The 27,444-nt window shown below is 43.3% G+C and overlaps 1 protein-coding gene across 1 annotated transcript; it reads right to left on the bottom strand.

The window, feature by feature from the left end:
* Positions 1-22: 22 nt before the first annotated feature.
* Positions 23-14,358, bottom strand: rspo3 (R-spondin 3). Its single transcript, XM_086154529.1, has 6 exons — positions 13,613-14,358; positions 9,222-9,416; positions 8,561-8,704; positions 8,311-8,457; positions 7,250-7,435; positions 23-1,002 (listed from the first exon to the last, which is right to left on the bottom strand). Exons 1-6 carry the CDS (start codon positions 13,710-13,712, stop codon positions 791-793), a joined length of 984 nt encoding a protein of 327 aa, XP_086010655.1. The 5' UTR covers positions 13,713-14,358; the 3' UTR covers positions 23-790.
* Positions 14,359-27,444: the final 13,086 nt, after the last annotated feature.

A 27,444-nucleotide genomic window follows, 5' to 3' on the forward strand; every position in this document is an offset into this window, starting at 1 on the left:
GAGTAATAAGGGAACCAAATGTTGAACACTGTTTATTATTTTCCAAATCATTTAACAGGATAGTAGATTGGAAAAAAATAGATGACACAGGTACAAACCCATTATAGTTTTATTTCACGTACAAGTGCTGTTGGTTCCAACTTAAGGAACTTTATTGAGAGCACAAATTCAATGACACAGAAAGAAAAAAAAAACAGTGGTAGATTAGATTCAACTTTCGTCTGCGACGTACAGAGCATGTGTTAATTGTACTTTACGGAAACTGTCACAATTTAAATCTTTTCTTTACCAATTTTTCACAAAAGTGGAAATAAATCAGGGGAATCTAAAGAACAGAAACAACAATAATAAACAGTTGTTCTACATAAAGATGCAAAATCTACATTCAGAAAACCAAGATGCAATGTTGTACAAGGGGCCATTTAAATATATCAACAAGCACATAGGAACGACATTGTCTCTCTGTGCCTGCTGCTCCTCCACTCACAGACATTTCTTACTTTATTTTCCAGTACGGACAGCAGTCTCAACAATATCCCAAAGACACTTTCAGTGGTGGAAGTGAAGGAGTAGAGGCTACGGGGAAAATAAAGTCCATAGTGGCCCAAACCTTTGGCTGCATGTGCCCCATTCGATCACTTGTGCATAAACAGTATATTCAAATCATAAAGGTAGCAGCAACACCCCTGCAAGGAGGGGCAGAGGGGGGGGTGAATCGTGGCCGGGGGACTTTTGGAAGAGGAGGAGAGGGAGAATGATGGGATCGGGGAGACTTTCCAGGTCCAAAGCACTATTGGAGAAGGCCATCTTGAGGGGTCACCAGGTCTGTATCTTGGCCTCTGCGTTGCCTGTGCTCCGTTTTGTTCCTGCTATCCTCCCGTTCGCCCGGATCTCTCTCTCGCTCCCTGTCTCGTTTCCTCTCCCTTCTCCCCTCTAGGTTCTCCTTATCTTTGCGGTTGTTGCGATTCCTCCTGTCTCTTCGCTCAACCTTCCTCCGTCCTCCTTGTGGATGAGAAAATAGAACGAGTTGATACGTTGTCCGACACGGTGAAAGCTCTGAATAAGTTGAGTTACATTTCCTTTGTATACATACACACACACACACACACACACACAAAAGAAAAAAACAACAACATATTTTTGGTTTGGTCACACACCCGTGCGATGTGTGAGATTCCTCTTCCTTCAGCCGCAGGGAATCTCAAAATCTTTGTACTTAAGACCTTAAAACACTTTATAGCCTTGACTTTGACGCTTTATAGTTTTATTTGTATTACTTATTCTCCCCCCTTTGTTTTTACTGTTTATACAATGTCCTACTATTATTTATTATCGTTATGTTTTACTTGAAACTCTGGCACAACAATTTCCTTCGCGATAACTAAAGTTGTTCTTATTCTTATGTGTGTTTAGCCTTTGGCAAACAGACAATGTCTGAAATGTTTCTTTATGGAAGAGCTAATCATTGAAGATGGTGTGTCATATGTAGACTATGTATAATTTTGGTGATGTTGAGTCAAAGTTGTTCATTAGGGAGACCACTACATCTCCTCTCTTACGGAAAGCCAGACTCGGGCAGTATCAGGTGTTCACCACTTGATGGCAGTCTTTTATTACATACATTAGGACTATTGTCCATGAGCCTATCAGCTGTTACTACTTTCTCCCTCCGAGGGATGATCAGACCTTTGTCCAAAATAGAAAGCCTTTAAATAACCCCCCAGTTTATCTGGTCTTGCAACACCATATCATAAACAAAACCAAGAGTTTTGGTATGCTGTAGGTTTATCTTAGCTTGAACTACAGTTATTAATGATAATTACAGAATCCACCCACAGGGACGTTGGAGACAGGACCTGCAAGAGAACGCAGAGGCCCTTTCCTGTTGTTGTACTGGTGCTGTTCATGTGTGAGTGGAACGGAGAAGCACGGCACGCTGGACCGGTTGGCCGGCTTGTCAGGGATTGTGAAACTGCTGAAGTCGGCAGTAGGCACAGACACAGGGAGTGAGGGAAAGAGAAATAAAGCGAGACCCCCCCCCCCCCCTCGCCACCCCCTCTCCTGTTTGCTTCATGTTTGCCCCTGCCATGTTCATCCTCCCCTTCTCTCCCTGATAGTTTATCATTCTCATTCTGTTGTTGAACCGGGGACTATTTGACTTTGCTTTGAGGATATATTCCATGTTTATAAAAAAAAAAAAAAAAACCAACATCTACCTTCGTACCTCTGCTGGTATGCGCTTATAACGGTGAAACCGGAATATGGATGACGGACGGGCGTGTGAGCGGCTAGATGGACGTATGGATGCATATATGCATGTATGGATGGATGGATGGATGGATGGAATCTGGTCCACTGACTCATTCAGCGTCTGCCCCCAGTATAAACACAGGAAGTCCCCTTCGCTCTCATTGTTTTCCCTCTCCTGACACCATAAGTATTTACAAGTTCAGGGGATTAGTCATTCTGTAGACCCTGTGCTTTTGTAGAGACAGAGGAGAAACCCAATCCATGCTTGGTTGAGTTGATTAGGATAATGTTTATCAACCCATTCTGCTTTTGGTAAGCTAGAAAAGTTTGTGAAAAGCCTTTGGTAAACTGTGTGTCGACAAGTGTCTAAGGGGCTTCAAATGGGACACCTCTTAATGTTTTGTAACACTGTCAACAGACATTCATCACATCCCCAAAAGACGGATTCAATACCATCAAAAGTTCAAGTTTGAGCGAGGCTTTTCCAGTAAACCTGGATTTGAGCACAAAGCTTTAAGAGTTTTTTTTTTTCCTGAATTACATGTTCATGTTCAAAAAGTCGTGAAACGACATTTTGCGCATTCATTCCATGTGGTTTATTTGACATCGACTTTTTTATTCCCCTGCCAAGAGAGAGTTTTGTTACCTTATATATCCAAACTGTTTTCTGACACCAAACAAGGGGTCACGCTCAGAAAGTTCGCAAATTTTGCCGTTGTAAAAGATGTCAACACTGTTTCTTTAGTTGGAGTTTCTGCCAATAAATGGACTGTATGAGGATCCTCTAATGGTATAATACGTCCTATTGTACCTTGTTCAAAGAAGATATACCGAGAAGTCGAGATAATTCCAGTGTTGTGTTAAAGCAAACATGCTGGGAGCTTAGAGGGATCCACAAAAACATGCCCACGCATGACACACGCCCTGCCGTCATCTGCGTGTGAGTGCGTGTGGATGTGTGAGCGCAAAACCGTGACTTCATGAAAGGGCCTTACAAGTGGAATCCATTAACCATTTAACATTTTGGTGTTACGTGTGTCAAAATGGTATAAATCAATTGAGTGTGGTGTCGTAAAGACAGGAAATCGAGATAAATTAAAAATAAAATAAAAATAAATGTCTCAGGTGAGTTTCTTCTCTGTTGCGGTTTAATTGTCAGAACGCCGAGATGTTTGACATTTGTTTTTTGGCATGCACTTGTCTGTATTTTACTTACTGGTCTGTAAGATATCTCTTTATTTTTACGGACTCAAAAATAATATTGAAATTCTTTAAAGCTCTCAGCGATGGCCATTTTCTCGAGGAGAGCTTTCACTTGGCAAGACCACGAGTGACCCTGTGCTCGCCGCTGGGCCTCGACTGTGTTTGACCGAAAAATACTGGAATGCCGGTTTCAAAAAATTGGTTCCAAGATTAAGGTTGATGTGATTATTTGACATTTCAATGGAAATGACTGTAGCATGAAATTGGTGTGTCCTAATTCATGTAACAGAGTATTTCCAAAAGTTTCTTGTAAACGGCAACGCCCTTGAGTCCATTTTATTTTGTAGTCTCGCAAAAGCACGTGAAAGTGTTAAATGTATAAGCCTGAGATAAAAAAAACAAATCATCCATTGTAAGTGTTTTGTTCGTTTGCCAGTCACATCATCTGGTGTCACTTTGTTTCCGCAATTGTACAGAATGTAAAGTAAAAGCCCCCTAATAGCTTTGTAATGTATAATGAATATTTTCTAATTTCCTTAATTCACACGTATTAAAACTCATATCCGAATTAGTTACCGAACTTTTAAACACCTCTCAGGCGCCATGTTCAATCGGTGTAATTTGAACCACATAGTTTGTATCTATATGTTTAAAAATGACAATTCACGATGTTGTTGTTAGAACAACAGCCAAAACCCAAATAAGCACTGACAGTAAGAGAAGGCTGTTTCAATGTATAGGTGTGGTGGTATGTATGTATGTATGTGTGTGTGTGCGTGTGTGTGTGTGAGCGAGCGCGTGGTCTCACGTGTGTGCAAAGCCAGAGACGACCTGTGTGTTTTATGGTGGCACATCCTCTGTGGCAGGCGTTCTGTCGTCCGGAGAGATTTTGGCGGGAGCCAGGCCGGGATTAAGGGCTATGGGCTGTCCCGCAAGCGGAATGCTGGCCGCATGGCCGCCGGGATGTCACGAGAGGGGCTTGGGCTGCGTGAATGCGATATGTGTTTGTGTGAGGGTCCCTCTCTCCTGGTGGTTTAGTTATATATCTTTCTATCTCCCCCCCCCCCCCCCTGTCTTTTTCCCTCTCTTCATGTGTGTGTGTATGGTGTCAAAAAAAAAAAAGGCTTTGCTTTGAAGCAGGCGCGCAGTCTACGCGGCTGCAGAGATAGCGGGGTGAACGGCGGGTCGATCGAAGGACAAATTAGCCGGCATTAACTTGAGAGAGATGGCTGTGGATGAGGATGTGCGTGTAAACATTCGCAATCTCGAGCCATGGATAACACGGGAGCGGAGCCAAGTTTTCTCGACTCGGCCTGTGTGTTTTTTCGAGTTTAATACATGTTAGTGACATCTGTAATTTAGAGCTCGGACGAAGGGTTAATCACAACCGACTGGAAGTTTTGATTTTGCAACGTCGATCTGGAGGCTTTAGTTTATCTCTTAAAGGGATTGTTTAAAATTTTGGCTGCAGAAAACACTTATTTACTTTCCTGGCAAGAGTCGGACGATCAACACCGCTGTCATATCTGAGAAAAAAAAAAAAACGGGATGGCTGAAGCCACTGCGCGAGCTGGGCTTTGCAGAAAGACCGGAAGTGAGAGAAACAAGGTAAATGTTTTAAAAAAATAACACTGTTATGTTGCGGAAATTAAATTATAGAGGATACGTAACCGTAATTGATGCATCGATGTCTTAGCTGTGCATACCTTCCAAAGTATATGAGCTTTTTGGGTCAGCCGCTCAACATCGTGAAGTTACCACGTCGGACGAAGGCATGTGGTTTTGGACTGGATGTGTGTTTGTATTTTTTTCGTTTGGGAGATGACACCCGTGAAAAGTTTGATTATCCGTGATGGATCTGTGTCTTATTCTCCGAGGAGAATCACAAGGACTGTCCAAAATGTGAATGAGGCGATGACGTGACAAAGGGGACGGCGACGAAGGATACCGAAATTGGGAAAAGGGACACACATGGCAACGGCGGAAATGAAAAACAAAAGAGGAAAAAAATAAGGAAAATAAATGCAACGGGGGAGAGCGTTGTGTGAGAGAGGATGAGATGAACAACTCGCTGTAAGTTAGATGCGGAGGAGTGAAGCCACGTTGTTTAGGGGAGTGGAGGGGGAGACGACAGCCAGGGGAGAAAGAGCAAAGGAGGAGGAAAGGAAGAGGAGGAGGAGGATGTATCAGTGTTGAAGGGCTGCTGGAGGATTATCGAAGGCTCTCTCGGGGTGGACCGCTGACCCCCCTAGCGTGTGCAGAACATAAACAGCGAGAAGAGGATGCGCCAAAACAGATAATTAGCGCTCATTCGCCGCCGACGCTTGAGGAACCCGGGGGTCGCCGGGTAATCAGACGCAGGAGCAAAGTTGATAAACGGGGTCCCTAGCGTGTCGGACCGCAATCTTTTTTTTCTTTTTTTTTTTTTTAATTTGTCGGTTTCTTTTCCTTCTTTCTTTCCTGGCTTTTCTCCGTCCTTCTCTAATGAAACCTCGCCCTCATCAACAAAAAGCCAGATCAAGACCACTTAAAAGTCTCGGCCCCCCGACTCCTCCGGCTGGGAGCGTCAACGTGGAGCGTAGATGGGGGTCTGTTTTTTTCTTTGGTGTGGTACGAGAGGGTATGTGGGGGAAGAGAATCGGGGTATGGATCAGTAGAGGGATACAGATAAAAAGAGATAAAAAGGGAGCGGGGGTGGGGAGGAAGAGGGGGAAATAAGCGAGTTTCACAGTGTGTTTTACAAATCGCATCAACCCGGTGGACTCTCTTCACAAATTACCACCAGGAGCTTCGGCGGCCATGTTTTGTTTTTAGTGGGCAAAGTTGCTTTGTATGCACGTGGGCGCGCATGTGTGTGTGTGTGTGTGTGTGCAAATTTGTTCTGGCAAAATGAATGCGCAAGTGTGAATTTGCTGCTTGTTTTAAATGTGGAAGGTGTGTCTGAAACTGTATGTGTGTGTGTATTCGCAGCTGTGGGGATAAACCAATACTGATCCCCTGGTCGCCGCATGCCTCCAAGGGGGAGGATGTTGATGTTCAGCTGGCCGTTTCTGCTTTTCTGCAGCATCACACACACACACACACACACACACACATGCGCACACAAACAAACATACACAGTGTGTGAGGCCCCAAGGGGCTGGATCTCAGCCTCCTACCCTGTCTGTGATCTGTCATTTAACACTACAGAGTTCAAGCTAAAAAAAATGACTAGCAGGAGCCGCCAATGACCTCAGTAACCACACACACACACACACACACAGACACACACACATAGTATACACATAGCACAAAGCAGTTGTGAATTCGCCGCAGCATCATCTTTTGCCCAGAGACAAGTCTGTCTGAAAGTACTTTTCATATATTCATTAGACGTGATCACGCTATTCCCCTGTTTACGAGGAAGAGAGTTGTCTGTTTAAAAATCCCCCCAAAAATCTCACGGGAAAACACACAACATACACATTACAACATCACACATGTGTGTTCCCCCACTATCCTCACTCTTACCACAATGGCAATCCTCTGAGTAAACAGTCATAGTCCAGAGCGGAAGAATGCCTAGCTCTGATTGTACAAGCAGCAGGTCTGGAATTCATAGAGAGCAGAAATGCTGCCATGTGTCACAAACACAATGTTGGCAAGACGATCGGCAACAACCAGAGGAGACATTATCTACCAGTTTGTCTTTTCAATTCCATTGTGGAATCAAAATGAAAACTGTTTCACTCCTCAATGTCTTCTCACCGTTCCCTACCCACTTCCAATTTTTTTTTTTTGAAGAGTATTATTTTACCTGGACATTTTCTTCTTTTCACCACGCAGTCTCTGATCTCGGAGATCTCTTGGCAGGGTTTGCCGAAGGGCGACGGGTAATGGAGGACCTGCCGCGTTCGGGTCTCCTGGCCCCGCTTGAAGCCGCACGTTCTTCCCGAGCGAGAGCAAGGGCTCCACTCGCTCCATTCGCCCAACTCGCAGTGCACTGAGGTAGTGAGCGACACAGGAGTTACAAATAGGTTCGATCAGGGGTGTCAAACTCATTTTTGGTCTGATTCCATGTCAACTTGGCCGGACCGGTAAAATCGTAGTGTAATTTCCGAGTCCGGATTTTTCCTTTGTTTTAGCGTGAAGGAGAACCGGTTAAATAAAAAAAAAACTAAACAAACTATACGTGTAAAGAACTGTTCCTTTAAAAAATACATGACTAACAACGTCATTAAGAAAAGTAAATGCAATTTCAACAACACTATGCATCGGTTCTGTCTTCTCAGTTTTCCGCGCATTTTGTCGTATTTTTCGACTCGTAGTGGCACCGAAACTTGCTACGTCCGCACCGGGCGTACAGGTTTCTTATCAACCTCGATGAACAATTAAGAAGGGGTCTGTTTTTCTTGGAAAACCCGACACTTGATGTCCGCTTTTCCCCTTTTTGACGACGACATCTTGCCCATGAAGGTGTCGGGGCCAACGGAAAAAGCGGGTAAATTTCTAACAATGAGTAAAAATGCTATTTACAGACCTGGAAGCTGAATTTGCTGCCATCTGCCTTAAGTTCTGGGTCACATCGTGCTATGCCATGTTGCTAACACTGACTAAAACAGTGCGCCCCTAGCAGATGATATAGCATTTTTTATTTAAAGAAAAATAGCTCAGGATATTTATGCATTTTTTTGGTGTTTTTTTTTTTCCCACGGGCCGGAGCAGCCCCAGAGCGGGCCGTCAGCAGCCCGCGGGCCGTACGTTTGACACCCCTGGCTCAGATAAAGAGCCTCTTTCTCGATAAACGGACGTGTTTCGCCGCGTTGCCGCATCTTCGGTCCCCATTTCACATTTCACATCGACACGCGCGGCACCGACCTTGAGGCGTACACTCCATGAGTTTGTCATTGGGCTCATAGTCCTCTGGACAGACGTGGTGGCAGGTCCCACTGAGCTGGTAGAGACCTGGCCAGCAGCGCGTACATGTTTCGCTGTTCACACATGACTCACACTCTTCGGGACACTCTGCAAACATACAGCGGAAAGGTTGAACACGTTCGGTCTTATTTTTTCACCATTCCCAAGTCGTTCAATCACGAATTGAATTTATAGGAACCCGAGCACTCACTGGGAACGCATTCCCTCTGCGTGTCGCTGTGGGTCAGCCCCTCGGGGCAGCTCTCCTGGCACTTGCCCAGGTGAAGGTAGAATCCCGCTCGGCAGCGTGTGCAGAAGTTCTTGTTGAAGCAGGAGTCACACTCTGACCTGCACTCTGACAGAGACACAGACCCACCGCCAGTGTTTATTTAAACCGTACAAGTTTATTGTGTGTGTCCTGTGTGTTAAATATACAGGGTGTCAGTGTGTATGCATGTGTGTGTGTCTCCCTTGGATTACTGTTGGGAATATAAGCCACTGCAGGCAGATTTAAATCTTACCGCTGGCTTTCGACTTATAAATCTTAGTTTAAAAGTATTTAGTTTCACAAAATGGGAACATACGCAACCCGTGGTGACTTTTTTTATTTGTATGACCTTATTCGCCGACGTCTCCGAGAGGTCTTAAAACTTTTGGATGTCACAAGCGGTCACAAAGGAGTTCATCTCCGGTTATATCGTCTTGAAGTAAAATAAACCCGTAAAGAGGCCGAAGGCCACCCGAGACAAGGCCGAGATACGTTCGTTTGCGTCTCGTCGTTCTCACAATACGAATTACCGTACGTTCGTCCATTCGATCGGGTCTTACAGATCGGCGTCTCCGCTTCGACGTGGCAACGTGTAAATGCTTACTTGTGCAGGTGTTTCTTTCTGGGGAACGTGTGCCATAAAAGCCCGGAGGACAGGACGTCATGCACACCCCGATCTGCTTCATCCCAATCCTCTCCAAATGCATGAAGAAGCGCGGCTTGCAGGACAAGCAGCCATTGTAATCAGAGCAGGTCAGACAGCCACCCTGCTGGCACCCCGAGCTCACGCCAGAGATCTCTGTTGAAAAGAGAAGGACGAGAAACTAACATAAAAATCGAAGCCACGCGACGACAGGGGAAATTGTTTATTCTCTCACGCGGGGCGTCGTATGAATCCCCAGCGGATTGTCTGGATAGAATTGTTTGAAAAGGGCGTCTCTTTTCAGTAGCGTGTGTAGGTTCAATGTCAATGATACCAGCCTCCTTCTTCTTGGAAGCTCATAATTCACATTTCAGATGGCGCCAGACCAGTGACCTTCTGGCATGCTTTATCTAGAACTGTATTAGCATGTACTTAAACTTCAAAATAGACATTGCGCGTGAATACTTTGTCAACCGGCCAGATCAATAGTTCCAGGAGACCCACCGACATCCCTGAAGGGAATCCAAGAGCTAAAACGTATCAGATGTACAAGGATCTTTAAATCCAAGTTACTGCTTGGACTTTAAATCTTTTGTTTCAAATGTACCATTTCTTTTTTGATCTTTTGATGTGCTTCTTCAAGTGCCGTATATCATGTTGGACATTAGACGTTCAGGCTTTCTTGCCGCTGGGAAGAAAGCAAGATGACGGGTTCCGAGGAATTTTATTTAGCACATCTCCATGTGTCTCTGCGACTTTCAGATGAATCAGAAACAACTACCTGGTTTTTGTGATTTCAGACTGTACAGACATTGAAATCCTTAGAAAATTCCCACAAAAAAAAACAACAATCAAACTGTCTTTTTCAGGTTATATTTACAACCCTGTTCAAGCACACAGGCAATTTAGTGTACATTTTTTTCTTACCAAATTTATGGGAGGATTCATCAGTCTTTATCTTCCTTAAACAAAATCCCGACTTTAGGTTTTAATTATTTCAACCGATCCTTGACAACTGTAATTAATGTTTCTTTGTATCCCCGCAGTTGTAGCGGATCTGTGTATTGGGTGTGATAAGTCAACAAATTTGATCACATTTTAAATTCATTCTAATCAAAAGGGCTCTAAAACAAAGAACTGAAGGAATAAGATTTAGAAGGATGAAATCCGGCACGATTTCACTTGGGTCTCTGCGACATCGGCTTTTTGACGCTACTGAAAACTCAAGACATCATTTTGATAAATGTGTCATAGAGAGAGTCATACTTGTCATCAACGTGTCGATCGAAACGTTTCCGTGTGCGTAAAAGTAACTGATTTTACGTTTCGGGTTTAAAACGCTTTGTAAAATTACACAAATCGTACTCCAACCACACGCAATCGCCCGATATGTCGGTCACACTCTGGATGTCCGGCAGATCCTGGGATCTAATTGGATTTGGTCGACCGAAATAGCTTCAAAGAGGGCCGAGAGGTTTATTTAAGGCTATTTTGCTCACGGTCCCAATGTCACAATAACAGGGTCGCTGCCTTTCGAGGAATTACACCCCGTATTAGAAATATGCCTTATGCGTACATTCGAAACTTCGAGCGAGTTATATGTCACGGTTTCTGATATCCGTACATACCGCTCGCAGCAACGGCCAATTTTTGAATGCCGTTATTTGTAAATCCAAGGGTACGTCACCATTACCGATGTCATGAAAGTACGCTTTTGACTTGTGGGCTCTGCCGCCAAAAGTACCGGATTATTTCTTGGCCTTTACGTCATTCCATGGCCTGGTACTTTGTGAGTAATCCTGCTGACGGATGAATCAACAGATGAAAACAAAACCATTCTTAGCAGTGGCGATAAATGGCAGCTCTGTAAGCATCCTCTGAATTAGCACTCCTCTTCCAAAACACGTGGCATTTCGCAGCGCTGCCTTAAGTTACCCCTCCTCTTGTCTAAATACGAGCTTAAGCGTCCAGGTTTGAGATAATTTGTTTGAGATATATACCAAAAATTCTCGTAACTGTCGTCCGTTTGCCCTCGTGTTCCTGCCAAGATGTCCTGATTCACAGAAATCTTAAGTCACAGGAATTTGACTTAGCCCTCGTTTTTATGCCAGCAAAAACCTCACTTGGACGGTAGTATCTTGCATAACGCGTCAAAAAAAAAACCTCGCGCGGGGATAAACACATTCAGGAAGTTAGAAGCGCTCATGCAGAGATGGTTGATAGATTTGCAAAGATGAGGGAAGTAACATTCTATTCAAACAAAATTGTTCATCGCCTCTCTCATTAGGAGGAGATGTTATCACGCTGGATTTTGCCGTTTTGGATTTCAGTGAATCAAGAGGTAAACCTGCGGCGGCCGCAGTACCGTCGCTTTCCGCTCACTGTGTATAACAATCAGTGTTCGATGTTTAATTGAACATGTTTAATCAATGCGAGCAGCGTTTCTTAGGATGGATGCGTCACAGACAGGAATCCCGGAGGTCGGGTTCAGTCTCTGCATGGTAATTTCGGCCAGTTGACTGATTGGTCAATGACTTCCAACTTACTCTTAGCCCCGTCTCTCTCTCTCGCTTTCTCTCTCTCTCTATGAAATCTGGACTCATTCACCCCTTCCAACAACCAACCTCCCCTCACGGTTTCTCCTGGAGGAGCTCTGGGTTCTTAGAAACATGTGTCGGTGAATGTCTACTGAGTAAATCAGCTGCACCCTCCGTTTTTTTTTTCTTCTTTTAATATAAATAATTTGGTGCCACTGGCTTATTCCGCCCTGTCCCAGCATGAGGATATGATACGGGATTTTTTTTTTTTTTTTCCCCCCTGTCAACAGACATATGTTTCAGAAATCATAACCAAAACAAAGATTTCACAACTGTCCTAGACTCTTACTAAACACACCCACTCCTTTCCTCTCTCTTAGTCTCTGTGATACAATTCAAAGAGCAATAAACATTTATAAAAGTTGCGTCCAAGTGCAAAACCCCAGGCAAAGCAGAACAAACAGCAAATGCAAAAACGCTACTTTCGTGGAAATCTTATGATACTGACACTTCCGTTTGCTTTTGTTTTTGTTTATTTTTCCAGCAGGGGGGACATCTGTACCGGAGCGATCAAAGCTCAGCTCCTCAGATCTGAAGCGAATTACAACGAGCGGAGCTGCCAAAACGCAAAAAGGTAATCCCGGAACTCGTTTCAAAAAACTCAAAACACACGCAGTTACCCCATCCCCCCCCCCCCCCCCCCCCCCCCGCCCGGGAGATCCCCCTCCACCCCCAAGAGTCCGGCCTTTTAGAAACCAGAGAGGTCACGGAAAGTCATTCCTATGATGGCAACTCTGTGATCAACCCTAGGAAAGTGATGGATGGGACGGCGGCGGCGGTGGCGGCGGGGGGGTTCAGACACAGGTGGCACGGATACAAGCATCACTCCGAAGATCTGTTACCGCGTCGTCGATCACGGACCCTTCTCTGCCACGCTGGCAAGGAATACGCGGAATATTCCGGCTATCAGCTCTTCTGCAACAGACTTAGTCACACAACACATCTGGAGACCAACAGTGATAAAGTGTGTGTAGGGAGAATAGAGAAAATACAGTATTGATTATTATTTCACGGGGTTGTGGAAAACGGCCGGCCGTAGCTCAAAAGACGAGACACATTTTTGGACCCGGGGGAGATGAGATGAGATTAAACACCACCAGACTTGAGGTTGTTTTAGCGAACAGCCTCTCTCGGGATTTTCATGCATGTATATTATCAATTCTGCATGAAAAGTCAGACGAATCGATTGGATTTTTTGGTTTCTTTCCTGCTGTCAAACACCTGAGACGACTTCACTTAGAAAACACTTCGGGGCTTTAAACTCGGGGATGAAGTGAAAGCAAAAGCATGAGCATCCATGGAAGCCCTGGTGGCGGCCGCTAGAGAGCGTCGGGAACCGGGACACCGTCCCCGGCTGCAGGTGACCGACCGGGAAACGTGAGCCACAACCGGTGAAACGAACCGGACGCTGCAAGCACGGCAACCCCTTCTTCGATAAATTAAAATACTTTTTTTTTTTTTTTTATTTCCTCAAAGTTCAAGCAACTTTCATACAATCTGAAGATCGACGGTCAGTTTGTTCTCGGTTGCACGATTGCATTTAGGAGTTGTTTTTTTTTTTTAAATGAATGATGTGGAGGATGTTATCTCTTATATCAAAAGTTTAACCTCCATACCCGGTGATAAACATCATGTCCTTCCTGCCACGTGTTAGTTGGTTGATCTGCAAGTCTGCGGAATTAGATGTACTGTACAGTGCGTGTGCGTGTGCGTGTGCAGCAGCGTGCGATGCTCCTGTTTCCTTTTCCTACTCACGTTTATGTTGCCGGTGCCTGGAGCTGCCGTGCTGCTGACATCCAGTGTAATCCATGCAGTGCGAGATGATCAAAACAAAGGAGATCAGTTGTAATTGCATAGTCGCCCCCCAGCGATGTCAATGTTCACCAAAAACACACAATTGGGCAAAGGGTTCCCTTTTTTTTTTTTTTTTTTTCTTCCCACAGGCGGAGGGTTTGGGAGACAAATTATTCCTAGACAGAAAAAGACCCCCGGCTATGTGGCGATATATGGTGATGGAAATGTACGGTGGCCCAATGATGCCTGGGCCGTTTGAACTGTAGCATCCTGCAAAAGATCGTCATATGTGCCTCTGGAGCCAAAAGTGAGTCAGGGGTCCGTCATCCAAACCGTGGCAAAGAGCATCCTTCCCCTCCCAAATAACAGGCGCGGCAAAGAGGCGCGATTGTCATCGGTGGAGAGCAAAATGGACCATTCAATGGAATTCTGAATTCTGGCTATTGTTTGTGGCTTAAATAACACTCAAGAAGAAACCAAAAAAAAAAAAAGAAAAAATCGGAGCTTTTGTATCCATTTGTAGAACTCCAATTGACCCTTTTCTCTCTCACCCTCTCTCCCGCTCCCCGTGGAGATGCGCCGTGCGTCTCCCGCTGACGCGCCGGGCGCCTTGATGCTCAATTCAGCATCAGCTGAAGAAGGACCGAGGAAAAAGAGAAAAAAAAAAAAAAAAGAGGAAGAAGAAAAAAAAAAAAAAAAGGAAAACACAGGGGCCGACACACAATTTTTGGAAGTTGAGTGTTTCGCAGTTCTTTGTGCGCTCAAACACACACACACACACACACCTCCTCTCACTCGGCTGCAGAAACAGTCAATCTCCGCAGTTTCAGCGCTTAAATTCTGCTTTGCGTGCAGCACCCATTCACTCCCCTCCGCTGATGACTTCAGCCCTCCGCTGTCTCTCTATCTCTCCCTCTCTCTCTATGAGCTCCAAAGTTTATTTAGAGGGCAAGCCCCCCGCGTCAGAGGGGGAGAGAGAGCGGGAGAGAGAGAGAGAGAGAAGCGGGGGTTGAACGAGGGTTTAGGGATTTGTGTTTGGAGAAAGAGATGATTCCTGTCTGCTCTTGCGCGTCCATGTGATGCTTTCCGTGCAATGGATCTGAAAGTGATAAGGGTGGCAGTTGATTTTGATGCCTAGATCTTCGGTCAGATTGCTCCAAAAATATTTATTTGCGAGTATTTTTGCTTATGCAGTGGTTTGCAAAAGAGCACTTTTTTTTTTTATCAGCAGGTGCAACAAGAACACTGGTTTCTTCTTTCCGTTTTATTCCACAAAATGTTTGGATGAGTTGGAGGTTAAATAGAAAAAAACAAACAAACAAACAAACATGGCAGACACTGGCCGATACATTGTTTATCCTTGAAAATGTTCACTATGACAGAGGTACATCTGACCTTAGAGTCATCTTTTATGATTCTGTCTTGAATAAAACAGGAAAAATTGAACTTATCAGTTTTGTTGATGTAAATATGCTAAATATAAATATGCTTCTGCTTTGCCTCACGTTGGTTTGCTTCGGTGGCATCTGAGATCAAATCAAACTCTCCAATAAGTCTGCGGGTTGAAGTAGAGAAACTACCCCTGTGATCGAACGCCTTGACATCCCATATTTTCTCCTCTAGAGGGAGTTAGTTTCATAAAAGCCTCGGGCGAGCGCAAAACATCAGATTGGTCAACCGTGGGTCTTGATGTTTCGCCGCTGAGCCTGATTTATTGAATAAATATGAGCTCTGAATTAAATATTACAAAATATGCAAGCACCCTGTATAAATTACAAGCCATTTTTTTAATTTTAAATTTGACGATTCATCTTTACAAATGCATTGTTATTAGAGGATCATACTTTCAGGGACTTGAGGGTGGAGCGATGCAGCGACGGTCCGAAGCCTCCAAGTGTTGACTTGCAGAGAGAACAGTATGTTCGCACCGGCTGAGCAAAGCAATACAAACGTGGTTGTACTTTTTTATGCCCGCTGCGAACTCAGAACAAGGGTAGTCAGACACAACAGCGAGAGATTCATTGTTTTAAACCCTCTCACCTCCACCGAGGCCATTTGCTGAATCCAGACTTCCTTGTGAGTGATGCGTGTGACAAAGTAATATATAGATTTGTGCCAAATGCGTCCCGTCTTTAGAGATTCATATCCGGGCGAAAGCATCGGGAACTGGAAAAGCCTTTAGATTAATTAAGAAAGTAAAATTTAATGTAACGTTGACTAAAAAGGGGCGAAGAAAAAAAAAATTGAAATAAAATATCAGACAATTGCTTTCATGAAAAATTATGAAATCTTGCGGCGGTTCTGCCCCCTCCCTTCTTTTCAGTCTGGTTTATGTGATGTGGCAGAATAATGCCGGTCTTTGTGTCCGAGTCTGAACCAGCACCATCATCCCCCCGGGGGGGAAGGTGCATGTATGTGTGTGTGTGTGTGTGTGTGTGTGTGTGTGTGTTTGTGTGTGTGTGAACACGCATTGTGTCTACGTGAAACCGGGGTGCAGAAGGTTAAGGTCACTTGGTCAGTCCATGGGCGCATCCAGTGAGAGAATCAGTCGACACCTGTAAATGAAGTCGGGCAGGTGCATAAACCCTTGCAACCAAGGGTGGATGATCACTACACGTTTTCTTTTTCTAATAACTCATTTAGTCCTGCTTGTACTTCGGTTATAATCTAATTTAGTCCTTGTTCCAAGGGGGCACCAAAGTGTTTGCCGTAATCCCTGAAGGTTGGGGCGCAAAACTGCATTTCACATAGATGCATACTTAGTTGTTTTGGTCGGGCGCCGTTGTCTGGAAGCGCCAGATGATGGTTGGAAAAGAGCGAGACGGAGGTCGAGCTCCGACTCGCCGTGAACTCGCTGTCCCGAACTTTAAGTGAAATACGAAAACAACCGTTTTCAATTTTATAATTCAAAGCAAGCTTGGAGCTTTATAACAATATGAATATTTCCAAGTGTTTCATCTGATATAAATGAGGCTTTTAACCATTTTCTTGTAATAATTTGAAACACTTTTTTTTTTTTTTTTTTTTTTGCAGTCTTTGACAGTGGCAAAAATACACCGTTCAGCTTCATTCACAATCTCATATTTTCCAAATAGACTGGAATAATTCATAGAATGAGTATAACATGCTTTGAAAATGTGCAGATTTTTCCCCCTGATGTAATGGTGCAGCTGTAAAAATGGCACCTCTGGGTTTTATTATATTTTCTGAGTTCAAGCATGAATAAGGTTTATTAAAGAACTAGATGCCGGATATTAGTGCGGCTTCCAAAACTGTGCGGAGTAAATGATGATTTATTAAAAAAAAAAAAAAAAAAAAAAAAGAAAAAAAGAAAACCGCCTTTCTTTCTTCCTTCCTTTCAGAGCTATTTAAATGAGCAGTGTACTATAGAGAGAAACTATCAGAAATGTGGGTCCTTGTATAATCGTCAGAAATGAGGGATGATTATGTCTTCAGAATGAGCCCTTTATGTCTACAAAGGAAGTAGGTTCGCTTCCACTGAACTCATCATGTTGCATCTGCCAGAGCCCGGAATGAACAAACTAATTTGATTTAATTTTTAGCCTGCGTGTATCCTTACTTTTGCCATGACTGTTTACATTTTTTTTTACAAGCGGTAACCCATATAGGTCTTCTCTAAATAAGCTGGTTTGGCAGGGAGCTGCTCAGTTTTCAGCGGTTTTATAATTTTTTTTCTATGTTTGTAACAGATTGTATTTGAGCAGCAAATCCGCAGCCTTATTGTTTACACCGGTTAATCACGGTGAGGACGGCGATGGATATTGTTGCAAAACCTGCGACGATGCAGAGGACGCATGCGAGAAACAAAGTCACAAACACATGACGGCATGACTGACGGAGCGGGAAATGCACGTTGAAATTCGCGGCTTGATCAGAGTCCGAACCATGAATTCAAGTTGACACGATAATGCAATTAGTTCAGCGGCATTTTAGCGGTCTATTACAGCCGATCTCGGCTTGGAAACGTTTCGGATGTAATTTTACCGTGAAAAGGTGGCGAGAAATGGGTATCGATGCGACTCCGCTGCACTTTTTTCTCGTGATCTCCTGCGACTTCGGTCACCTCGAATGATTTCATCTTAGTTGACTGGCTCCGAGCCGGGAAGCCGACGTCCCGACTGGGATGAATAAGTGTTTGACGGTAAAAAGGCCAATAGCATTGTACAATAAGAAATTAGCAGAAGCAAAATGTAAGAAATGATGCATCATTCATTTATCGAGCAGGGGCTACCGAGGGGGAGGGCAATCATTTCCTGGTGAAATGATAAATGTCTTCACATGCTGAACCCTTTAGCCCTAGACTTTCAAAATAATGGACTCGTGTAGGCAGATATGCAAAAGCAATCTTTGGCCCATCCAAATAGCTACATTTATATTTATCATAATGAAACTCTTTTACATTCATCTGCTTCGCAACATTAATTGCAACATTTATGGCTCCGTCGGGGGAGTGGCGATCGTTTCTCCACCGTACTTCTTGACTAGAAGAGTGTCTGGACCTTTAGTTTTGGACTTTTTGTTTGAGAGGAGCGAGAAGTAGCATACCGCAGGGCTGAAATTCAAAATCAAACACTTATTATGTTTCACATTTTCCGGCTTAGGCTCTTATGTCCATTTTACTATATTTATATGACATTGACCTAATCGATTTATCGCGTCCTTCTCAGGAAAATTATGCTCTTAATCCTCCGCTACAAAGCAGCCACAGAACAACAAATACATCACGACGCGATGAAGCTCCGGCCTATAATCTTCAAACTGCTCATTCCCCGGCCGATGACTCATAAAATTCCCAGATGACAGTGACAGTGTTGATCCACCGTCCTGTCGTCAGCTTATGAATTAGCCCGGGCTCAGTGTGGACAGCAATAGAAACATGTATCTTGCTAGGATATCTGTGGCCTCGATTTTTTTCATGTAGCATCTATTAAAGCTGCAAAAACCCCGTTGGTAATCCCTCGCATTCCCTTTGTATGAAGTAAGCGGGGATACCCACACGCCGGCTAGCGGGGAGTTTTCATTGTCATGAAAATAGACATGTGAGAGGAAACACATGCAGGAATTAACATTTTTCCAAACTATATTTATTGTTTCTTGATAGCCTAATTGACAAAGTCAGGGTCGATTTGAGGAATATGGATAAGTATACAACAGGTGGGTGCCGTCGGCGTTCGGGCAACCTTATGTTAACGGAGTATGCGGCCGCTGGCGTGATGGAAGGGATCACCTCATTGTGAGGGGGGATTGAGATGGTAGTGAAGGACAGATAATCACTCGGAGCAAAAGCTGTCAGCTGTACACACAGATTTAAAGTAGGTCAGAGTTTTGTACCGAAAAGGTCAAAAGACAAGGACACTGTATGTGTGTGTGTGTGTGTGTGTGTGTGTGTGTGTGTGTGCATTTGGGTGTTCCTGCCCCTTAGAAAAGAAGGGAATTCAAATATAAACATAAAAATATGACGTAAATATTCGGACACCTGTACGTTACATCACCAGATGACTTCATAAGATCCTATTATAACAAAAAAAATCCCTCATTTTGAATACTTAAGACAAAATCAAAAACCGCGAAAAAAAAAAAAAAAAAAAATCGTTAGCCGAGGGCGAGCGATCTTATATTTGTTCGGAATTGTGGGCCCTCGGTGCTACGATAAGTTAGCGAGTAATTTAATCAGGTACAATTCGATCTGTTGACCGGTATCCTCGTCCACCGTAAATCTCCGAAGAAGCATCAAATAGAAAACGATAAGAAAACTCTTGCGGTACTCAGGGGGTGATTATGTGGCGTAGACAAAAAAATGAATGAATGGATGAACAGAGGGTGGGTGTGGTTCGCACTTTGTTCGTTCCAGACGGGGAACTTATCGGACCTCCAACCAGATTGAGTTCGTCGTTACAAGATAGGCGGAATAAATCCGTCTTATCCTTGACCTTTCCTCCTTGTAAAACACTCACTAAATATGTTTATTTATGAATGAATGATTGAATGAAAGCGTGTTACAGCACAGCCGGAGGAGGGAAGGTTATAATTGTGAAGGAAATTTCCTCATTCAACCGAATAGAAATGTTAATATTCCGCTCAAGCGACCGATCGGATCTTTGAATTCGCTCGGTGTTGTTGTATTCCGGCTTTTTTTTTCCTTTTTTTCTCTGGAATGTTGCTCGGAGCAAGTGTATTCTAGTTAGCGGGCTGTGTGGCAACACACTAATACTGCCAGCTGTCTTAAAAATCTCTTGCAAAATATATTCCCGAGGCAACAATAGGCTGCGTATATCTTAGATATACGCAGTGTTGTTTGATTGCACAATGACCTGAGAGAAGGAGTCCCTCTTTCATTCCTCCTGCAAGCTCCATCAGAAGTGTTTCTTCACTTCTTCCTTTTGTGTTGACTCGACACAAAACACCTGCCCGGCGGTGCTGCTTTCAGTTAGAAAAATCTTGCTTGAAAGTCACACTACATAAATCTTAACAGAGGCAAAAAAAAAAAAAAAAAATACAAGAGAGCGAGAGAGTGAGACAGAAAGGATGTTTGTGACGGAGGATATGAACTAAAATATCACTCTCTCTTACTGATTGTCAATCGGTCGGTTCGACCGTAGGTGTGAGAAAATCTTCACGTAGCCGCTGTGGGTCCAGATTGACGGTTATCGTAAAGATTTGATTAAAAAAATGAAGTCAAAAATGAATAAAGTCAGCCCCGTGCCACCTTTTTTGTCAGAATCAGCCCGGCGGCCGTGTGTTTTTTTTTCTCCTCCAGTTTCCTGCTAGACTGATGTTGTTGCTAAGGATGCATAACTTAAGAAGCCTTTCTGCACTCTTTCAGTGACAGAGAACAGCGGTGCGGCCGAGAACCCCGGCGACGTGGACTTCATCGGACTTGACTCGAAACGCGGTGAGTCCAGTTGTTTGTTTTTGCTAATTCAAACCGTAAGCACAAAATACCAAACCGGTCGACCCCGTCAAATATTTGTGAGATGACACCTGGTATTTGGAGGGCTTTTCTTGATTAGTCTCCCGGGGAGAGGGGGGGGGGGGGAGGGGGGGGCTGCAGGAGGTGTTTAGGATTTTAACGTTCATTTCTAAATCTGTGGAAATACAGAAATGTGCACATGCTTGATGTAGATATGAATGTGTTACTTCAAGTGGATTCCTCTTGACAGGCCTGACTAATTCGACCAGAAGCATGGCATTAACTACACATTCCTTCTAAAGCTGCATCTTTACTTCCCCTTTTCCCTTCAACAGCAACGCCTAAACCGAACGAGGCACAAAACTGTCGATAAAGGCCGCGTCTCTCTTGTTTTTTACCCTCGCTGTGACCTCGGCTCGTATTCCTGTACACCTCCCAGAAAATAATAGATGAATAAAATAAATGGGGATGGAGAGGGAAAAGTTTTGAAAATACTAAAAGTGTGGGCCAAGCTTTTTTTAAACTTCAAAAAATTGGGGGGTAAAAGTCAGTGTGGGGAGGCAGTCGTGTTCTGGCCGGGATGAAAAAGTTGAAATATTCTCCTGCGACCCCGGTTTGGGGTTCCTTATGAAGCCGTGGTGAGACAATGACAGCACACTGAGGTTCAAACATCGCTGCCCGGGGAAATTTTAATCATCGCAGCGCTGCCGCATTTTTTTTTCCCAGATCAGTTGTTGCCAGGCAACAAGCGAGGCAGACCCCAGGTATTCTGTTGTATGTGTGTGTGTGTGTGTGGTATTTCTGATGGGGTGTGTGTATAGAAGTATTTTATTAATCTCCACGGGGAGCCTTTTCTTTTCCTTCTCGATAAAACCCCCTTTGCCCCTTCTTTATAACAAGTGGCCCCTCTCCACTCGACTTTTGTCCTGTGATCATTCAGCTCTGCAGGGACTTGTGTCGGACCCCCCGAAAAGAAAGAGCGAACCAGAGCGAGAGAGAGACGACACATGTGCGCGAGGTGGCCGGCGTGTACGAAGGACGCATCGCGCGGTAATCGGTACGGAAACTTTGCGGGAAAGCGTATAGTTTATCACGCAAATGGTGTAAGTCATTTTTGTTGACTTTTTACGGAGCCCTCGGTCCGAGCGCAGCCCTGGAGAAACATCAGAATTACTCACTATAGAAAGTTGAAAGAAGGCAGATGGCCTGAGCTTTATTTTTCTAGTGAACAATTTCCTTTCAATCGAAGTAGCTCTAATGGAACGCCCCCTGAATTAAAACATGTGTGAAAGTACTATTTACCCTTTTGTTTCTCACCCAGACGGAACACCTTCGGGGAAACCGCAATAAAAAAGAAAGTGGACTTTTTTTCAAGGAACAAATTAATGGAGATAAAAAGTAAACCCGATCGTTCCTCCGGCTAAGTTTAGAAGCGTCGTACTTTAGCGGTGCGCGGGCGACACGTACCTTGCCGGACGCCGGAAAACATCAACACCTGCGAGCTGTAACTTAAAACTGTGGTTTCCATATCAATAAAACCACACGATCACACTTGGATCACCAATTTTTTTGGCTTTTATCAATATTGTAATAGTAATAACAGTTACATATCATCGCACAACATCTGGTTATCATGCTGCATCTGGTTTGCCATTTTGACCCAACCGCGGTCATGTAAAATTACAAAATAGATCCGCAAAGCGTGTTGTGTTTATGAAAAGATTACATTACGTATTCGGCGCAACGCTTATAGTGTTTATTGTTGTTTCTCGCTCAGGCAGAGTGGACCAAAAAGCAGAATCATGATGTAAGTTTGAGCAGTTTAAGAGACTTCCTCCTAAACTCGATGCAGTTGAGGGAGAGAATGGGCGCTCTGACTGTGCTGCAGGGGCACAACCAGACAAAGTAAACACTTAAACAGTCAGTCCAGACCTTCAGAAGGTCTGCAGAACATTCTCACTGCGTTTTTTTTTTTTTTCATATCATCTCCAGTTTATAGCTAAAAGGAATCTTTTATGTTTAGGCTGCAGAAATTATTGAAGTATAGGTATTTATGTATACTGCTCAAAAAAATAAAGGGAACACTTGAACAACACAATGTGACTCCAAGTCAATCACACTTCTGTGAAATCACAGTGTCCACTCAGGAAGCAACACAGATTCATTTTGACTTGTTTTAAGGACATTACATCAAAGTTGCATCAGCCTGGAGTTTGTTTTTACACTTTCATTTTGAGTGTGATTCCTAATCCAGACCTCCATGGGTTGATACAATTGATTTCCATTGATGATTTTTGTGTGAGTTTGTTGTCAGCACATTCAACTGTGTAAAGAGCAAAGTATTTCATAAGAATATTTCATTCATTTAGATCTAGGATGTGTTTTTTAAGTGTTCCCTTTATTTTTTTGAGCAGTGTATATATAGTGATAGTGCAAGTCTCTGGGTGTGCAGGCACAGGTGTGAATGTGTAGAACACCGGTTCTTAACCTTGTTGGCGGTACTGAATCCCACCAGTTTCATACGCGCATTCACCCAACCCTTCTATATTGGAGAAATAAATTGTGATTTTTTAATTTTTTTTCAAATTCAAGACACAAGTATATGTTTTACTGGTGCTTAAAATGAACCATGCAACAACATCACTATGTTCCCTGAACAAAACTAGCAAAATGTGATTTTCACACCAAAACAAAAACCATAATAATGAATACTTACTGCCCATCTCCATGCAGCTTAAGGAAGCCATCCCTTAGTTTTGCCTGTGCCAGACTAGAATTGCTCAACAAATTCTGTTATACTTGTGAATCTATATTGCACATTCTGTTAAGAGCACTTTCTCTTTTTGCTAATTAGAATGACGGGATTATAATATCAATAGAGTAATCACATGACGTACCATCACGACCGTCACAAGTTGACTACTGGGCGCACAAAAATCCCCAGGATAGGCCGAGCTATGTAGCGTGATCACCTGCAGCCAGTGACGGCCAAGCGGGGCGTCATCATGAAATATATGAGTCGGGTGTGTGTCTTGACCTCCGCCGAACCCCTGGGGTTCGATCGAACCCCAGGTTAAGAACCACTGGTGTGGAAGGAGAAACAGATGATTATCAGGTGGAATTGAAGCTGGATTCCGGCTCATTCCGTGTGAGAACGCCGCTTTATTCAATATATAGTCCAGACCAATCAGTTTTATGGAAAATTAGCAACCGTAGCTTATTGAAATGAATCATTTTCATTCGTTTATTTGATTCAACGTGTTTCAGAACATATGAAAAAAGGGAGGCCATTGTTAAGTAAAGAAAAAGTAACTGTTTGACTCGCAGTTACGTTATTATTTTGAAATTAAAAGCCAAGCTGGCTTATCTGAAAATCTTATCTGAGCAGGGAGACCCCTTTTGCCTGTGAGTGTTTTTTTCTTGAGAAATGTTCACGACGACGGTCGCTGAGGTGACACAAGGTCAACCGGGGTTACGAGGTTTCTCGAGGTAATTTATATGATCGCTTTGCGAATTAGACGGCTCATTGTGATCACAAAGGCTCATAAAGGCCGATGCAGCGATGTGCATGTGCGGAGGCGAGACGGGCGTTAAAAGAGCGCGCATACGTCACACGAACGGAAAAGGAAAGGGGGGGAAATGAGGAAAAGGCGAGAACAGAGAATCCAGAATCCAGGCGGCTGAAAAAATTAACAAGTGCTGATTGTTCTCCTCAAAAACAATCCATTTTGCATTTCAAACCCGGCCGTATAAAAGAACCAAAGACTCCTAAGTCAGCTGTGTTTGAGCAGCCGTGTTTTTATAATAAAATCCAAAGCATATTCCTGCTAATGACCAGAGTGGGAGTGTTCATGGATACGACATGTGCACTGCACACTGGGTACATCCAGCTGATGTGGTTTGCAGCAGCTGGACAAAATAAGTTAGTTTTAAAAACAACCGCAAATGTTTTGCTTGGTTTGTTCAACTTCAGTTCTAGACTTTGGCAAATAGACCAAATGTCTGCGCTTGAATAGAAATGCCTCTGGTATATAGTTTAATGCGCTGTGCTGTTTCCTAACATTATCTTTTAATAACACGCTCAGAGTGTAACCTCTGTCAGGAATGACAAAACAGCGTTTGCAGTTTCATTACAGATTCATAACTAATATTTCTTAATGACAGAATCCTTCCCTCCGGATGCCTCCCCCGTGTAAATGTGAAATATACTTCTCGTTTCAGTCCGCAGAGTGGAGCTAAATGGGACACGTGTTCCACGTATGTCGAGCACATGAGACCATTAAAACAGGGCCGATCCTGCATTTGATGAAAAGAGAGGGGCGACTGGGTATAGCGGCTGTTTATAGCCAGTGATAATGACCTCCATATAAAAGCAACAGTAGGCTAATTATGCTCGCGACTCCGACGTCGGCCCATTATCTGGTAAAACCCGTGGCTCGATGCACGTTGCATGTCCCCGTATTGATACATTAGACAATAAAAAGACGCATTTTAAGATAACCGTGAATACAGAAGTAGAAATGTGTTGATGAGTGAATATAATGCATACAGTATTTGGTGACATACACAAGATGGTAGCTTTTAGGAACACACACACACACACTCACACACTCATGTTTCACTTTTAAATTCTGGTTTAGTTTTATCTTTGTGTTTTAATCATGAAAATATTTTAACCATCCACGCTTGTGAGTAGCAGTTCAGAGTGTGTGTCCTCCGACTGCCTCAACAGTGGCTTTTCCGTCTCGTCCGGTGTCTGCATTTTGCTCTAGTTTGGGAAAACTTTTACTTTTACTTCCTTCATCCTGGTCGAAGGCATTTTAAGAGCCTGCGCTCCCAGTTTAGAAAATATGAACTTCAAAGACTTTGATACTTTTTATAAGAGAAGTTGTGTATTTCATACCTCACCTTTCCTGGCAAATCCAGTTGAGAGACTGGATTGCCAACGCCGTCTGCGGTATTTATGCCCCCAACCGTTGTCTCACTGGATTGATATTTCTAAATCAAACCTTGCTTCCTGGGAGATGGAGGCAATAAACATATTTGATTTCAACCTTCGGAATAAAACCTGTTTATCCGTGTCTATGGAATTATGTCTCAGCATCTGAAAGTGACAACATCATTGCCTCTATCTTATCCAATTCCGTAGAGTTCTATAACGCCCGAATATTTATAGTTCAATCTGTATATTCTGTGTAACTGTTTATATAATATCTCTTTATTATCCCTTCTGTAGAGTTACTGCATAAGAGATCTGCAAAGTTATAGTGCCATCCGTATATTGCCATCTGTTAATCATATTAATCACTACCTATTTGTAACAGTTATCCACCATACTTGCACTGGCTGTATATATTCTGTCCATATCTGATCCACTTCTACTTGCACTAGCTGTTAAAAAAAGGAAAAATTGCATTTATTCTTTAATTCTGCATTCATCTGTAAATACTGCACATTCTGTACATATGCACTTCTGCTTTTTGCACTTCAGATTAGATGATAACTGCATTTCGTTACTCTCTATCCTTACATGTGTAATGGCAATAAAGTTGAATATAATAAGGTACTTTAAGCCAATTAGGAACATTAGTGTTGCGTATTAATTTACAGTACTATGATATCAAACGTAAATACTCCTTCCCAACAATAAGGCAAACACAAACTTGACTTGTAATATGTCTTGCCATCGAGCCGGTCTGGTAAAGTCACTACAACCGCTGCAGATGTGCACTTTATTTAACGTGCACGCCGGCACCTTTCACCTGTGATCGCTGTCTCTTGCAACTAAAGTCGGGTTCTCTGTCAGCATGGCTCCGCTCAGTGCCTGCTCCGCTGCCAATAAGACATTTCCCCTAACAGATTTATTTAATGGGCAAAATTGGAGTTTTTATTCCTCAGTAAAACCTGGCGTTTGGAACCTTGAATATTTGTCCATAAATGAACTGTGTCCTGCAGATTGCAAGTCCACCACCATGCCAAGGCCATCTGGCCATGGCGGCGGTCTCGTGGTAATTTTCAGAGTTCGACTCAATTGCCGGTTCATTAGCAGTAAAACTTTCCCCTTGTTTGAACTCCATATTTTAAAAAAATTGGTCAAATGAAACCTTTTTCATTTTATTTAAATTTCCAGACCACCCTGCCCCATGTTAAACTCTTGCATTGCTAAATTGGAAAAAAAAAAAAAATTAAGAGTTGGTGAATTTTAATTTTCAAGACAAAGATGATACTTCCTAAGCTCCATTTCAAATTTCTGATTTAACGGACTCTAACGGGCTCACACGTGCACGCCGTCTCCGTGCCGCGACGTCGCACAGGGTTCACTTCAAACTCCTTTCACATGGTCGTAACAGAAAAGATGTTTGTTTGGAAGACTTTTCAGGCGACTTGTAATTTGGATCCGCTGCCACGGCTAATAGCAGTAATGATGAGGAGACTCCGGACCAATTATCTTATTTCACGTAGAATCCCATTTTTAAATCAAGCTGAAACTAAATTGTCATTCTCAAACACCTTTTTATTTGTTTTACTTTTTGAAGTTTCTTGCCAGTCTCAAGATTCTCTATAAACACCATCGTCTCGCTTTCTGTTTCATAAATTCTCCACAATCAACCGAAAAGACGATGTCACATCCCGATTCGTTTTCTCCTTTTTACCCGGAGGATCTTGCAACCGTTGCAAGGTGTTTTTCTCAAATGGCCTTTCACTTCATTAATATTCTTCACCGTTTTCGAGATGACGAAAGCATCGCTCTGAACTAGATCTGTCCTAGATTAGCCTAAATGGTCTTCCTTACTGCGCAGAATGTAGCAGCCTGGCATTAACTACAAGTCACGGGCAGTCATCCATCACCACAGTTTTGTCC

Source organism: Fistularia commersonii, chromosome 11 (assembly GCF_037954325.1).
Source record: "Fistularia commersonii isolate RoL2024-O1a breed Wild chromosome 11, RoL_Fcom_v1.0, whole genome shotgun sequence".
In the NCBI taxonomy this organism is placed as follows: Eukaryota; Metazoa; Chordata; class Actinopteri; order Syngnathiformes; family Fistulariidae; genus Fistularia; species Fistularia commersonii.

What these genes read in the sequence shown, in the direction of transcription:
- rspo3 (XM_086154529.1), bottom strand. Translation starts at nt 13,712, where the DNA reads ATGCAATTACAACTGATCTCCTTTGTTTTGATCATCTCGCACTGCATG. An exon ending in GCAGAGGGAATGCGTTCCCA is followed by an intron (nt 8,458 to 8,560) that starts GTGAGTGCTCGG and finishes GTATGTTTGCAG; the next exon opens with AGTGTCCCGAAGAGTGTGAG. An exon ending in CATGGAGTGTACGCCTCAAG is followed by an intron (nt 7,436 to 8,310) that starts GTCGGTGCCGCG and finishes TCACTACCTCAG; the next exon opens with TGCACTGCGAGTTGGGCGAA.